This window comes from Grus americana, chromosome 26 (genome assembly GCF_028858705.1).
Source record: "Grus americana isolate bGruAme1 chromosome 26, bGruAme1.mat, whole genome shotgun sequence".
In the NCBI taxonomy this organism is placed as follows: Eukaryota; Metazoa; Chordata; class Aves; order Gruiformes; family Gruidae; genus Grus; species Grus americana.
In genome coordinates, this window is record NC_072877.1 from 5,846,025 (window position 1) to 5,859,023 (window position 12,999).

General features: G+C 44.2%; 1 protein-coding gene across 14 annotated transcripts in view; it reads right to left on the bottom strand.

Moving 5' to 3' along the window:
- AAK1 (AP2 associated kinase 1) overlaps positions 1 to 12,999 on the bottom strand; it is an 88,478-nt gene that overhangs the window by 23,875 nt on the left and 51,604 nt on the right. For 11 of the 14 annotated variants that reach the window (XM_054804376.1, XM_054804375.1, XM_054804374.1 and 8 more), the window contains 3 exons: positions 12,679 to 12,836; positions 12,164 to 12,280; positions 10,288 to 10,383 (listed from right to left, as the gene is read on the bottom strand). In XM_054804376.1, coding sequence (XP_054660351.1) covers positions 10,288 to 10,383; positions 12,164 to 12,280; positions 12,679 to 12,836 — 371 coding nt within the window. Of the gene's footprint in view, positions 1 to 3,298; positions 3,377 to 9,951; positions 10,210 to 10,287; positions 10,384 to 12,163; positions 12,281 to 12,678; positions 12,837 to 12,999 lie in introns of those variants that run through there. The other 3 variants (XM_054804387.1, XM_054804386.1, XM_054804382.1) reach the window with 3 other exon arrangements.

Sequence of the window (12,999 nt, forward strand, 5' to 3'; positions counted from 1 at the left end):
GCAGGGAACATGCTCCATTCCTTTTCCTGGAAGGGAAGTGGTGAGGTAACAGGTATCCACCCAGAGTACCGCTGGCTTAAGCAACGCTTTAAATCAATTAATCCAGAGAGTAAGGCACAGGACACAATTGGAGGAGAAATTATGGATCGTCTCAGAGTTGGGCAGTTTCAAATTGGGTTTAGCTCCTCCTTTGAGATGAAGTTTGTAAGCTATGTACACACGTGTACATTGTGAACACATTCATGTTTCAGAGATTCAGGCCTAAGATACTCCTTTCAAAGCAGAGTCTTACAGAAGGCCTGTCTGCCAATGCTCAGCTCTTCTCAAGGCATGTGCATCGACCCGTATCTTCAAACCCATACAGACAGTCATCATTCCTTTTATGATCCCATTTCCAAGTGTCTGGCTCCTTGAAGTCTCCCTCCTCCAACCTTACCTTTCCCAACAGTTTCCTGCTTTTTTTCATGTGATGGTATCCTCCCTACATGTTAGTTTTCCCTTCTATCCTCTGGGCTCAATTGGTTTTATGTAAAGCTTTAGACTGTCAGCAGTTCTTTGTCTTATTTTGTTACTTGTCTCACGAGATCTCCTTTCTTGTTTGCTTCATCTTTGGTGCTGACCTGCCAACGCTGTTACAGGTACCCACTGCATCTCTTAGTGCAGGATTAAAAGGAACTTTATCCCTTTTGAGTGAGGCTGAGAAGTTCAACAAAAACATGGTGTCAGGAGGAATGGGAAAGGAGATATCAAAAGTAACAAAAATTGGATGCCTCAGTATTTTGAGGCCTCACAGTTTATTTCCCTGGTTTGTTTTGTGTTGCGTCTTGTACTAACCTGTAGGAATAAGAGATAAAGTAAAGGAACAGCAGTCACTTTAAAGTGGTGGGGAAATTCACATTCAACTAGGAGCAAAGGAAAAGTTAGCGAAGGCCCAGCGAAATCCATGGTTATGCATTAGTTAGCAGGAATACCTTCTCTACGAGAGTTGTTTGGTCTCTTTAGCACGACACATTAAAAAACATACATGTGCTAAAGGAAGTTTTTCTGAATCCACATCAGACATTCAAGACCAAGAATGCTACATGCCTTTGCAATGGCAAGTAAACTCAGCTCTGAAGCCTCTGCTTCACCATAGCTCCAAAGACGGAAGCAGTAACTCAAGGAGGGTATCTTCTGCACACTAGACTGTTTCCCTATACATGAACATAAGCAGCTGCAGTTTAACTATATGCAGACCTAGAAAGAAAAAACAGTCTGCCATGATACGAACTGCATTTTGGGTCCTGCTACCAAGGGAATTCTCTAGCAGAAGTTTAATTTTAATTTCCAAGAGAAATTCACCTGCAAGTGAAGTTGAGATGGTGAGATGCCAGCAATGTGAAGTAATTTGAATGAGTAAGAAATACAGCAGTGCAAGAAGAGGAAAAACTGGGATAACCAGTCTCGTTTCTGTTAGCTGTGCAAGCACAGCAGTCCCAAGTCACACATACGTGAAGTGATCATCAATGCAGAGCAGACTCCGCCAATCAAGCAAACAGCAGGCAAACGTATCTGCCGTTTGCAGAAAGAGATGAATTCAGGCTACAGCCTCGGGTACGGACTTCTCCAGAACACTCCCTCCCATCTGCCATCCCCTTAGCAAAGATCTTCTACTGGAGAAAAAACAAGAGAAATGTTTTGCCAGTATTAGTACCAGTTTCTTTTGACTCTCCAGGCCTGTGGGCACACAATCACAAGCTGTGTTTTAGAAGTGGTCATGATGGCAAAGAAGATCAGTTATGCAGCAACCAGCAATGGAACAAGAAATTAACAAATAGAAGCTTCCTCTATGCTGCAGTTTCAGGGCCTATTGCAACTAATTTTGTGCATGTCTAGAGATCAGACTGGAGCATGAGAGGACAAAACACATTCTGTTGCAATCACCATGCAGTTAAATTCAGGATTTTACAGCATCAGAGGTTCTTCTGCCTCCAATCCAATAGATATATCCAGATTATTCATATGTAGACATATGAACAAGCCAGAGGATAAACAAGGTTAAGAAAAATGTAACCCAATACAAAGATATTTTATATCATACAGCTCCAGAAGGACTCTCAGGAAGGGCTTTTATCAAACTCCAGCTGGGAAGCATGTGCTTTAATCGATAACTGTGCTCCCACATGAGGCTGCCTCTTGGAGGCATCCTCTTCCCCAGACAGCCTACCAAAAGTCTTCCCGATGCTTTCCAGGTCACTGGGAAAGCGAGCTTGACGCAGGTTTGGGATTGATCTGTTCACTGGTATTTCATTGTTTGTTGGGCTTTCTACTTTGCCCATTTTCAGTCCTGACAGGGTGGCAGCACATTTGCTACGGCTTTGCATCAGCTAGTAAGGACGCTGGCTGGCTAAGCAGGACTCATTAGCAAGTCTTAAGATGATGTCTTAGCTTAAAAGCATACAAGGGAGATTAAAAAGTGCCCTATCAACCTTTTCCAGAGCTAAAGCCCAGACACATAGTGCAGCCTTTAGACAAATATTTCCCTTTCTTTCTCAGTTCCCAGTTCCTCACAGTAAGAAATTACTGTTTCCTATCATAGTCAGAGTAAGCAAAACACGTTGCAGAAAAAGCAAAGCAAGAGCCTTACAGCTAACAGCTCTCAGAGGCATCCCCAAATGGCAGATGCTGGCAGCTTCAGAGACTGGAAAACCAAATCACTTCCTCCGGAATGAAAGCAAGAGCCTTTCCTCTGATTTGCACCAACACAAAAAGGAAGAAATGCCATTTAGCATCAGCAGAATTAACTATGGATTTATATCATGGGACAAGAAAACAAGTTCAAACCCCATGCGTAGGTTGAAGAGCACAGCTTTGGACAGCCCAGTGAGAAAATTTTGACCTTTTTCTAGATCCCTTCTTTTCTAACACATGCACAAACCTGATTTTTCAGTTTTACAATTAGTCAACTCGCACAGACTTTGCATCTGCAACACCACCACTGCCAAAGACTGTAAGTTGGCATGCTGCATTTATCCTTGGCGATATACCCGTTAAGCGACAAAGGATATGCAGAAAGCATTTTAAGAACTAGAGTTATGAAAAAAAAATATAAATCAAGAGACAAGGGAGACAAACGGGTTTTCAGTTAGAGCAGGCTATTAGAAAGAATAAAGATTCCTGAGAAACTTGCAAGTTAAAAAGGGAACAGAGGGCAAAAATATGTCATAAGTTGGTAACACACTGAACAATCAAGATGCAACATCTCAAAGCCAAAGAAGTCCACCAGCCAGGCACCGCACACAGTAAGAACGTTACTCACTCATGTACTGTGGAGGAATAGTAAAAAGAAAGACAACTCAATAGAGCACACAGCAGAGTTCTTTTCTTCGGATGTCAACTGAGAAAGAAAGACAAGATTGTAAAAATCCTGACAAGTCAACTGTGCTGTGAGTGGGAGGGCAAATTACCAAGATAGGTATAGATTAGTCACTCAGGAAGATTTCTGCCTATTGATTAATCAAATATTAAAGATTAAAGGAAGCCCTGCACATTATTCGGCAACAGAGGACTTTGACTAATCAAGGGAAGGCACTGGACTTTAATTTTCCTAATGGAGTTTCTGTGAAATGGAATTGTTTCTTATATAGCACCAATAGAGAAGGAAAAAACATAGCAATTGGCATGCTTTAAATACACATGCACATTGAGTTTGTAAACACCATAGAGAATAGTAGGACAATATTTAACAGTGGCTCCTTAAGAGATCAAAAATCAAACAATTTTAGTTTAACTTTCAAGATCTCAAATATTTGTAAAATAATACCCATTTGGATCAAACTCAAAACCCAGACAGAAACAACACTAGAAACTGTTTACACTTATTTAGTTGGGATTCCAGTGGTCTATTTGCTTTGTTGCTCCAAATCATCAAAACACTATTTTGTACTCTCAGCTCATACAGCAATTAATTCATCAAGTTACTAGATGAGTAGTTCCCCTTTTGCATTTTCCCAACTCAAGATGTAAATTCAAATCGTTAGTGCACATCGAGATGTGCTTGTGCATGTCTGCAACTACTTTATCCCAACGTATCATCTTGGTACAAATACAAGTTCTCAGTAGAAACACAGTTTTTCTTTTACAGTTGTTAAAACACCCTGACGTAGGTGGGCATACAGTTATCTTCTCAGAATTTATGGGCCTGGGATAGACAGAGTTATGCTGATTAAAAACATTTCATCAAGTATTTTGTGCCAAAAAATAAGAGCCCTCCTACATTAGTAATAGCAGCCCGGTTAAAGCAGCTGAACTTGTGTTTTGACTTGTGTTTGAACTTCACAATTCTTCCCCCAGTTCTTCAATCGTTGCAATAGCCTGAAACTACCTCCAGCTCGCAACGCTGCCTTAGTGCCCTGCAGAACCCGGTTCCTGAAGGCCACACATTAGAACACAATGAGAAAAATCCAGTTTTGCTTAAAACTCCTATTTTTGAAGCCAATTATGTTTTGAGCTGGAATGGTGATCAGGGCCACGTATTTTTGATAGCTAACTCTAAGAACAGGCCAAGGGCGTGGACACATTTTGTTTTGAAATTGCACTGCAAGTTATTCACTTCCTTAGCCCAGATAAGCATCCTCTCGGGCTAACATAAAAAACCTCACAAGTCCATGGGTATTTTAAGGAAATAAAAAACCAAAAATCATCCTTAGAGTGCTATTTAAAAGCTTCAGAGAACTCCAACATGATAATGACTCTTTAATAAGCAAAAATTCTCAAAAATGAGAATCCAGTGTGTGCCTAAATGGCACAGGTGTGCTTTCTTGACCCGTGTTTCCTTCCCCAGCTACGTCTGCATGTTTCCTTAACTGTGCCGGACATGGAATTCCTCTTATCTCTCTTTCTGTTATGGCCAAGACAATGTCGAAGAGGCCGCTTGGTGTTGCTGTTCTTCAAACAAATAACTAACTACGCTAAAGACACATTTGTCTCCCAGCTGCAACTAAGATGCTGAATTATTGCAGGGAGTAAATGGTTGCGTAAATTCGCAAAAAATAATCTGGTCTGTTTTGAAAGGGGGTAAAAAAAAAAGATTGAGTCATTGTGCAAATACGGCATTGTACTCCTCAGTAGCAACGCAGACAGGCCACTACCACCACTCTGCACACACAAGGGCTCAGCCCGCACATGAATCAGGGCAGCACAATCCACAGTACGGGGGAGTTTGTCCTCCATCCAGGAACAGGGAGGAGCAGAACTTCTCTTTCTCAGCTCTTACACCTCAGTGCTGCTGCTCAACAACTTCTCCTTGCTTGCTCTGCTGCCAAGGACCCACACCCACCACCTCATCTCTCTCCTCTTCTGCAGAGAGGAGTGGATAAGCCAGGACTGCTGATAACACAGAGTACCTGGGAGAACGACATTTATCTGGAATGAGAGCAAGAAGGAGACACCCCTGTCTCACCCCAAACCAACCAACCAACCCTCAAACAACTGGGAAGGAATATTTTTGGCAGTATCTCAGAGGGCATTTTGTTGGGGCCACCCTTTGCTTACTCAAAAATTTGTTTATCTGAGCAGTTGTTTCTAGAGTAAAGAGGATATATCTAAAACCTTGCCAGACACTAACCGATGTCTGAAGAGTGCGGGTAACTATGTCAAGACAGCACTTAAGCATTTCCATTTCAGCGGTTAATGAGGGACAGGGGCTAAAGCAGAAGTATTCACATGCTCTTGGTCAAACCTCTCATTAAATACTTCTGCAAAACAGGTTTTCAGGATTGAGTCCAAAGTCCATTCATGCCAATAGACATGAAGTCAAAAGCAACCAAACCTACTGTACATAACGGGCTTAAAAACTCTAGACTTGGCACTATTCATGGAGCGAAGCCTCAACAACAAAGGGAAAGATCTGCCTTGAAGCTTCACAACGCAGTTTAATTTCAGGTCTCCAGAATGCCCCGTTCAAAATTTAGCCTCCCATGCTCATATGAGCTAAATTCATACTGAAGACATTAAGTAGCCACACGTAGCAGAAAAATTACCATTCTGATCAAATACTCCATTATGATTAATCAGCAGTGAAGCATGCAATAAGCTTATTAAGAAGAACTTGGCTCACTTTCCTACATATGCACAAGGAAAAATGTTTTCAGCATGAATATTTAATTCTCCCTTATTTTAACAGATGTTTTGCCGTATTTTTACATCCCTCTTGCCAGCTCCTCTTACTAGTTACAATGCCATTAAGAATTACAGCCATTATGCATTGGAGAAGGAGGAATATACTGAAAACCATTCCGCTTCCACTTGATTATTGTCCAGAGCTGGTACTTCTGCCTTCTGTAGGGTGTGCTATGTTACCCCTTCTCTAGAAGCACTTACTAAGAGTATATTACGCATCTCCAGTGCCGTGATCCACGCAAACAGGATAGATAGTCTGCTAGAACCTGCTGTCCAAGGTTTATATTTGCTGTAAACATTTAACTGACTACACAGAACCAAAACCTACAAGCAAGCGGTCATATTTAAAGCCACATCTGGTGGCCATAGCTCCATGGCAGTGCGATCCTCCATCTGAACATATCTGGGCTGTCTGGGGATGCACCCTATGGCTATTTGTCGTGTGTTAAGCATCATTTACTTCTTTCTTTGGAATCTGCGATAGAAAGGCTCATCTGTCCTTCTGAGCATACAGAGGAAAGGTGGGAAAGCCCAAGGAGGTCTTTGGTCAACATTCAAGCAATGCCATGTGTACCCTCAGGTGCCAGCAAAGGGAGAAAGTTTGTGGCTTAAGCAAAAAAAAAAAAAAAAAAAAAAAAAAAAAAAAAAAAAAAAGCAGCTGAGCTCTCAGCCAGACCCTCAGCTGTCACAGGTTTAGAGCACAGAAAGCTGACAAAACTGGCTCTGTATGACAAATAGGGAAAATACCAAATCAAAGCCTCACTTATGTCTGTACTGAAAGCCCTCCTGAACAACACTGCTCTTGTAACCAAGGGGTAAAGGCTCCCGCTTCTACTTCTGAAAGGACTATGCATGCTCCCAGTCTATAAAAAGACAGACGCAAAATGTTTTCAAAGCAATGAGATTCGCTATCAAGGTTTCCTCAGAAATAAAAATATTCCAAACAGAAAGTAAATATTTAGCAAGCATTCAAAGAAATTCAGCTGCTTCTGCACAAAACTAAGGCAGCCTGGATGGCGCAACTGGAGATGCTGATATACCAAGAAAGTAAAGTCAATCCAAGCTCTACTGACCCAAGGGGCACACCTAAAAGAATGCCTTTCACATGCAAGTCAGCACATCCCTCACGTCCAAGACCTCTCTGCTTGCTGTGGGGATGTTTCTGCACAGGTAATGCAGATGCAGAAGAACAAAGATGCCTCTGTTCTGCACGACAGACACACAGATTGAAAACCTGAGTCCAAATCCAGGATTTTTATCTGTTCTATTGAGTTTACAAGCACAGACAACGCCTCTCAGTTTTCAAAGCTAAGGATAATTCTGTAGCTCTGGTCCTTGAAAACATTCATGAGCTCCTGGCCTCAAATTTTATGTAAAAAAAATAAAAATAATCAGAGATGTCTTTGCAGGAACCTGCAGGAAGCCAAAGCCAGATCTCCTGCATGTCCTTACCCCCCCATTTTGCCCCCATGGAAGGACACCCACGGAACTCAATAGGGCCAGACACACACAGGCAGAGAGATTAGCAAAAGAAGGTTTAGCACCTGCCTGCAAAGATACGCAACCCGTCAGGGAGAGATTTGTGGGACGAACAACCTGGTACCACAAAAACCGCAGACAACTGCTGCTCTGATTATTTGCACCGAAGGTCAGGGCTGAAAGGCAATTTCTCTGCAGTGGTTTCTGTACTATAAAGAATTTCAGAGCTTCCCGCAGCTAAGGCTGTGACTGCTGCTTCCTATGGTTGTGCTATATCAAAACGCAATAGGCAACAATGGAAACAACCATCTTGGTGTGCAACTGTATGCGTTGAGCACACTGGCAGAGAATTAAACAGTAGTCTGGGCTGACAGGCTTCAAGTCAGGAAAACCAAAACATTCAGTAGCATTTGGGGGGCAGACGGGGAACATGCAGTCGCCTGCCTTTTGTAGGTTATTTTCAAATTATAGCTGGGCAGGCCAGCTCCTGGCAAGTGCTCACATAGGGGAGAAAGCCTCTAAGTTCTGCTTCTTTTCTCAAACTGCAGCATTTATGAGTAAAATCCCTTTAGAACCAAAACACGTTTCTTGTGCTCTTTGAGCATCAACCAGAAGGAAGCAAGCTCCACACAGTTACGGGGAGGGGGGGGGGAAGATTCCCCCCCCCCCAACTGCTTAACTTCCCATGGAGAGATGCCATCTTTACAAGCACATCCCTTTGCAGCTTGGGTCCTCTACTGTCAAACCATCAGTGATCCACAGCTTGAGCTGAGGACATCCTTGTCTCTAAATTGGAGAGACATGGATTCGATGGATGGACCACTCGGTGGATAAGGAATTGGCTGGATGGTCACACTCAAAGAGTTGTGGTCAACAGCTCAATGTCCAAGTGGAGAACAGTGACGAGTGGTGGTTCCTCAGGGGTCGGTCCTGGGACCAGCACTGTTTCACACCTTTGTGGGTAACATGGACAGTGGGATCGAGCGCACCCTCAGCAAGTTTGCCAACGACACCAAGCTGTGTGGTGGGTCGACACGCTGGAGGGAAGGGATGCCATCCAGAGGGACCTTGACAGGCTGGAGATGTGGGCCCATGCAAACCGCATGAAGTTCAACAAGGCCAAGTGCAAAGTCCTGCACATGGGTCAGGGCAATCCCAAGCACAACTCCAGGCTGGGTGGAGAACAGATTGAGAGCAGTCCTGAGGAGAAGGACTTGGGGTGCTGGGGGATGAGAAGCTCAACACAAGCTGGCAATGTGTGCTTGCAGCCCAGAAAGCCAACCGTGTCCTCAGCTGCATCACCATCAGCGTGACCAGCGGTCAAGGGAGGGGATTCTGCCCCTCTGCTTCGCTCTGGTGAGACCCCACCCGGAGCACTGTATCCAGCTCAGGGGTCCCCAGCACAAAGAAGGACACGGAGCTGTTGGAGCAAGTCCAGAGAAGGCCACGAAGATGATCAAAGGGCTGGAGCACCTCTGCTATGAAGACAGGCTAAGAGAGTTGGGATTGTTCAGCCTGGAGAAGAAAAGGCTCCAGGGAGACCTAATTGTGGCCTTCCAGTACCTAAAGGGGCTACAGGAAAGCTGGAGAGGGAATGTTCATCAGGGCACATAGTGATAGGACAAGGGGTAATGGGTTTAAACTAAAAAGAGGTAGATTTAGATTAGATGTTGGGAAGAAATTCTTCCCTGTGAGGGTGGTGAGGCCCTGGCACAGGTTGCCCAGAAAAGCTGTGGATGCGCTGGATCCCTGGCAGTGTTCAAGGCCAGGTTGGATGGGGCTTTGGGCAACCTGGGCTAGTGGAGGGTGTCCCTGCCCATGGCAGGGAGGTGGAACTGGATGGACTCTGAGGTCCCTTCCAACCCATTCTATGATTCCATGACGAGGGTGAGAGCTGTAACGAGCACTTGTCCTCTGGGGCTAGCTGACAAGAAGGGACCCATCACACACATTCAGAGGGCTTAGAGAAACTCCAAGATAAAAAACATTCCCATATTCCAAATCCCACTGATTTGCAAATAAGCTTCTAAGCAGTTACATAATCTTGTGCTAAAAAGTGTTGGCTGCTGCAGTCAGAAACGTGAATGCAGGGAAAGACTTCCGAGTAGCACTGCAAAGTAAATAGGAATAGCTACCAACTGCACTAGAAAATTTTGCCACATCAGAAAGGGTTATATGTTAAATTGTACTTCATGAAGTACAAGTTAGTTGCAATAGACCTTGGAAGCCAAAAAACCCGACTCTTACGGGAAAGAAAGATTGAAATTGTAGTTTTTATTATTGTTAAAGTTGGAGATCAATTTGAAAATGGCTTCGGTCAGAACAGATAATTACCCAGTGGTTATTTTTGGCTTTGAACACTGAACTTTTAAGGACATCAACATTGTTGGCATTAGAACCAATACAATAACCTTAGGGTCTGCCACGAAAACCAAGGGCTCTTGTGCTCAGCACCACTCCCACATCAGGCAGGTATTAAATGGCAGAAAGCACTACACGTCATTACTACCGCTGAGTTCAGTAGAGCATGTCGGCACCCAGCACCACTAAGGCCCAGGATGTCAGGTGTGCCTAGAAATAGAACTGGAAGATTAAGAATAAAAAACAAATGACAAATGTGCCCCCCTCCATAAACTTAGTTCTGGTTACCTGGCGTGTCGGATAACGGGAGAGGAATGAAAGGATCAGGCACAGTCAGAAGAGGAGGGCTAGTGTCCAAACTCAGAATGTCTTTCGTTTTTTCAGCTGGTAACCAGGAAGAGAAAAGGTAGTGAAACAGAGAGAACAACAGAAAGCATTAAGCAAAATCTCAGCACAGGCACAGCTCAATATTACAGAGCTACAGCCTGACAAGAACACATACATGCACACTCAGAACAAGTTTATGTTGCTAGTGAAAAGGAAAAAAACCCAAACCAACTATTACCACATAGTGCTCTAACACAATTTAGCCCACAGATCTCAAAACACTCCTTGAGGGGGAAGTACTATTATCTCGCTTTACAGCGGCACAAAAGGTGAAATGTCTTAACAAAGGACACACACCAGGCCAGCCCCCATGTTGGGCCTCTGACTGAAATAAAAGATACAGCATCTTGCATCAGACGTGCTTATGTCTCTGAGGAAAGAAAAAGGGCTAGAAGTGCCCAGCCCAGCGTCAGCACCAAGAGAGTTTCCAAGACACCTTCCTACGCCAAACCACAGGACAGGAGAGTCAAGGGGCACATTTTAAAGACAACCGCTAAAATAATTGAACATGCTACAGCATCCAGAAAACCCAGAACACGCAGATGCTTTGCAGGCTTTGCAGAAGGTACATTACAGCTGAATCTGGAACTGCTGCTATTCAACATCACTCCACAAAGGCTGATGGAACATCATAAAGTGTTTGCAGAGCACTGAACAGCTGGACAAACTCAGAAAGCAACCCCCTAGAGCACTCTTGCATCACGACTTCAACTCTTCAATTCTCAGGTAAGAGCCAACAATACCAAGCTCAGTTATAAGCTCCTCTAAATCTCTTTTTATAAATAGAAATAAGCGTAAATGGATTTGTCACTTCTTGCCCCACAAAGGATTCTTCAATGTCTTCCCAGGACTCCTCTCACCAAGGGTTGGTGCGCTTCAGTGAGGAAGCATCAAACAGTTGCATTTGTCAGTGGTAACAATGGCTGCATAAGGTGGGGGAGAGGATTACCTGCATTTAGGGCTCCTGGAAGCAGTTTTCCACTACTGTGCTTGGCAGATTTCTGCTGCTTTCAGTGAGAATTGATGCCAAAGAACTAGAAACAAGCAGCAGCACTCACCAAGTTTTTTTGTCATAGAAGGGGTTGCTCATGGCAGTACCTTGGTACCCGAGTACCAAAGGAGACACCAGATGAGGTCACACATGCAGAGACCTCTGCAAAAAAAGCTCCTCAGACTAGCCAAGGACTCCTGGCCTCCGGACCCAGACAGCATAGCCAGTGCAAAACTTCTTGCCTTCGCCATTTAACATGTCAATTATGAGACTAACTGCGCTGTCTCCTAAGGATTTTCCCTGCTCTCTCCTCTCTGCTATCCTCCTCATTCTGCAGCAGAGACATTATCATCTCTGCTCTGCTCCTCCTTCACACAGCCTGAACAACTGCAGGCAAGGAACACCCTCCAGCATGTTCGAGTCCAATTCCCTTATTGCACACTACATATTGTACTTTTAATTACGAGCTGCATGGAACTTCAACACGTTAAGAAGCTTTCTTGTGAACTTAAAGGGTTCACTTAGCTTCTTCCCTCACCAAAATTCTCACCTCTGCCTATAGATGGTGTGTCCCATCTCTGCTACTCAACTGTGACAAGTAGCTGTGCCATTCCTACTTTCCCTTCTTTGCTGAAGGGCCAGCCCCATCCTGTAGTTCTCAGTGCCAAGGCCCAGCTCAATTTATGTCAGTTTTACATTCCTTTTAAAGGGGCTATGACAAAGAGCTGCCATTTTTCTGCAGTGCTGTCCAGGGCATTGCCCTGTAGGACGTATTCACGAACTCACCTGATCCAGCGGTGAAGGAAGAGCCACCAAAGGCATCTGCCTGGGCTGCAGATGAAGCCGGCTGGAAACCTGGAATCAAGTTCTCTGTGGAACTGCCCATCTTTTCTGGAGCTTTCCCTGAAATGCCAGACACAAATTCAGGGGACAAACTTCCATTCTGAAAATTGCTTACTTACCTAGATTTTTAGGATGCTATTTCAGTACGTGACTTAAGCCCCCTCCTGCAAATCAGAACTTGCAGATGAAGCAGAGTTTAAACTCTGCTTCTGCAACCAACCAATCAAGGTCACTTTAAAAGTACTGAGCACCTTTGAGGATCATGCTCCTTTAATTGCAATTGCTCGGCAAAGAGGACAGGGACTGAGAAGGAAAATTGGAAGGATTTAGCTCTTACAGGCACAGAGGACCACGACAATATGGGAGCACCCCAGCAGCATCTGACCAAAAGCATCATCATTTCATGCCATCTTCCGTTTCAAGAGCAGGCTGGTAGTAAACCACCTCTGTGAACCTACCGTCACCTAGCTTTGCAAAGTCCTTGTTCAGCAGCTCCTCAGCTGTGAGTTTGGAGAAGTTATCATCGTCAAATGGATTCCACGTGGAGATGTCGGGCGGGTTATAGACATTCTGCTGGGAGGTCCGTGGGGAGCCCGAGGGTGTGGTGGAAGCAGATCTGGATGTGATCATCCCAACCAAACATCAGTCATTAATAAACCATCTGAAATCCTCTGGACAGCACTATGAGCTGGTCCAAGCTACTGCGTTATAATTACTTCCTACCTAAAAACACTCAGCACAAGTTATTGAACTTGCATTCCCAGAAAGCTGGGACCAGT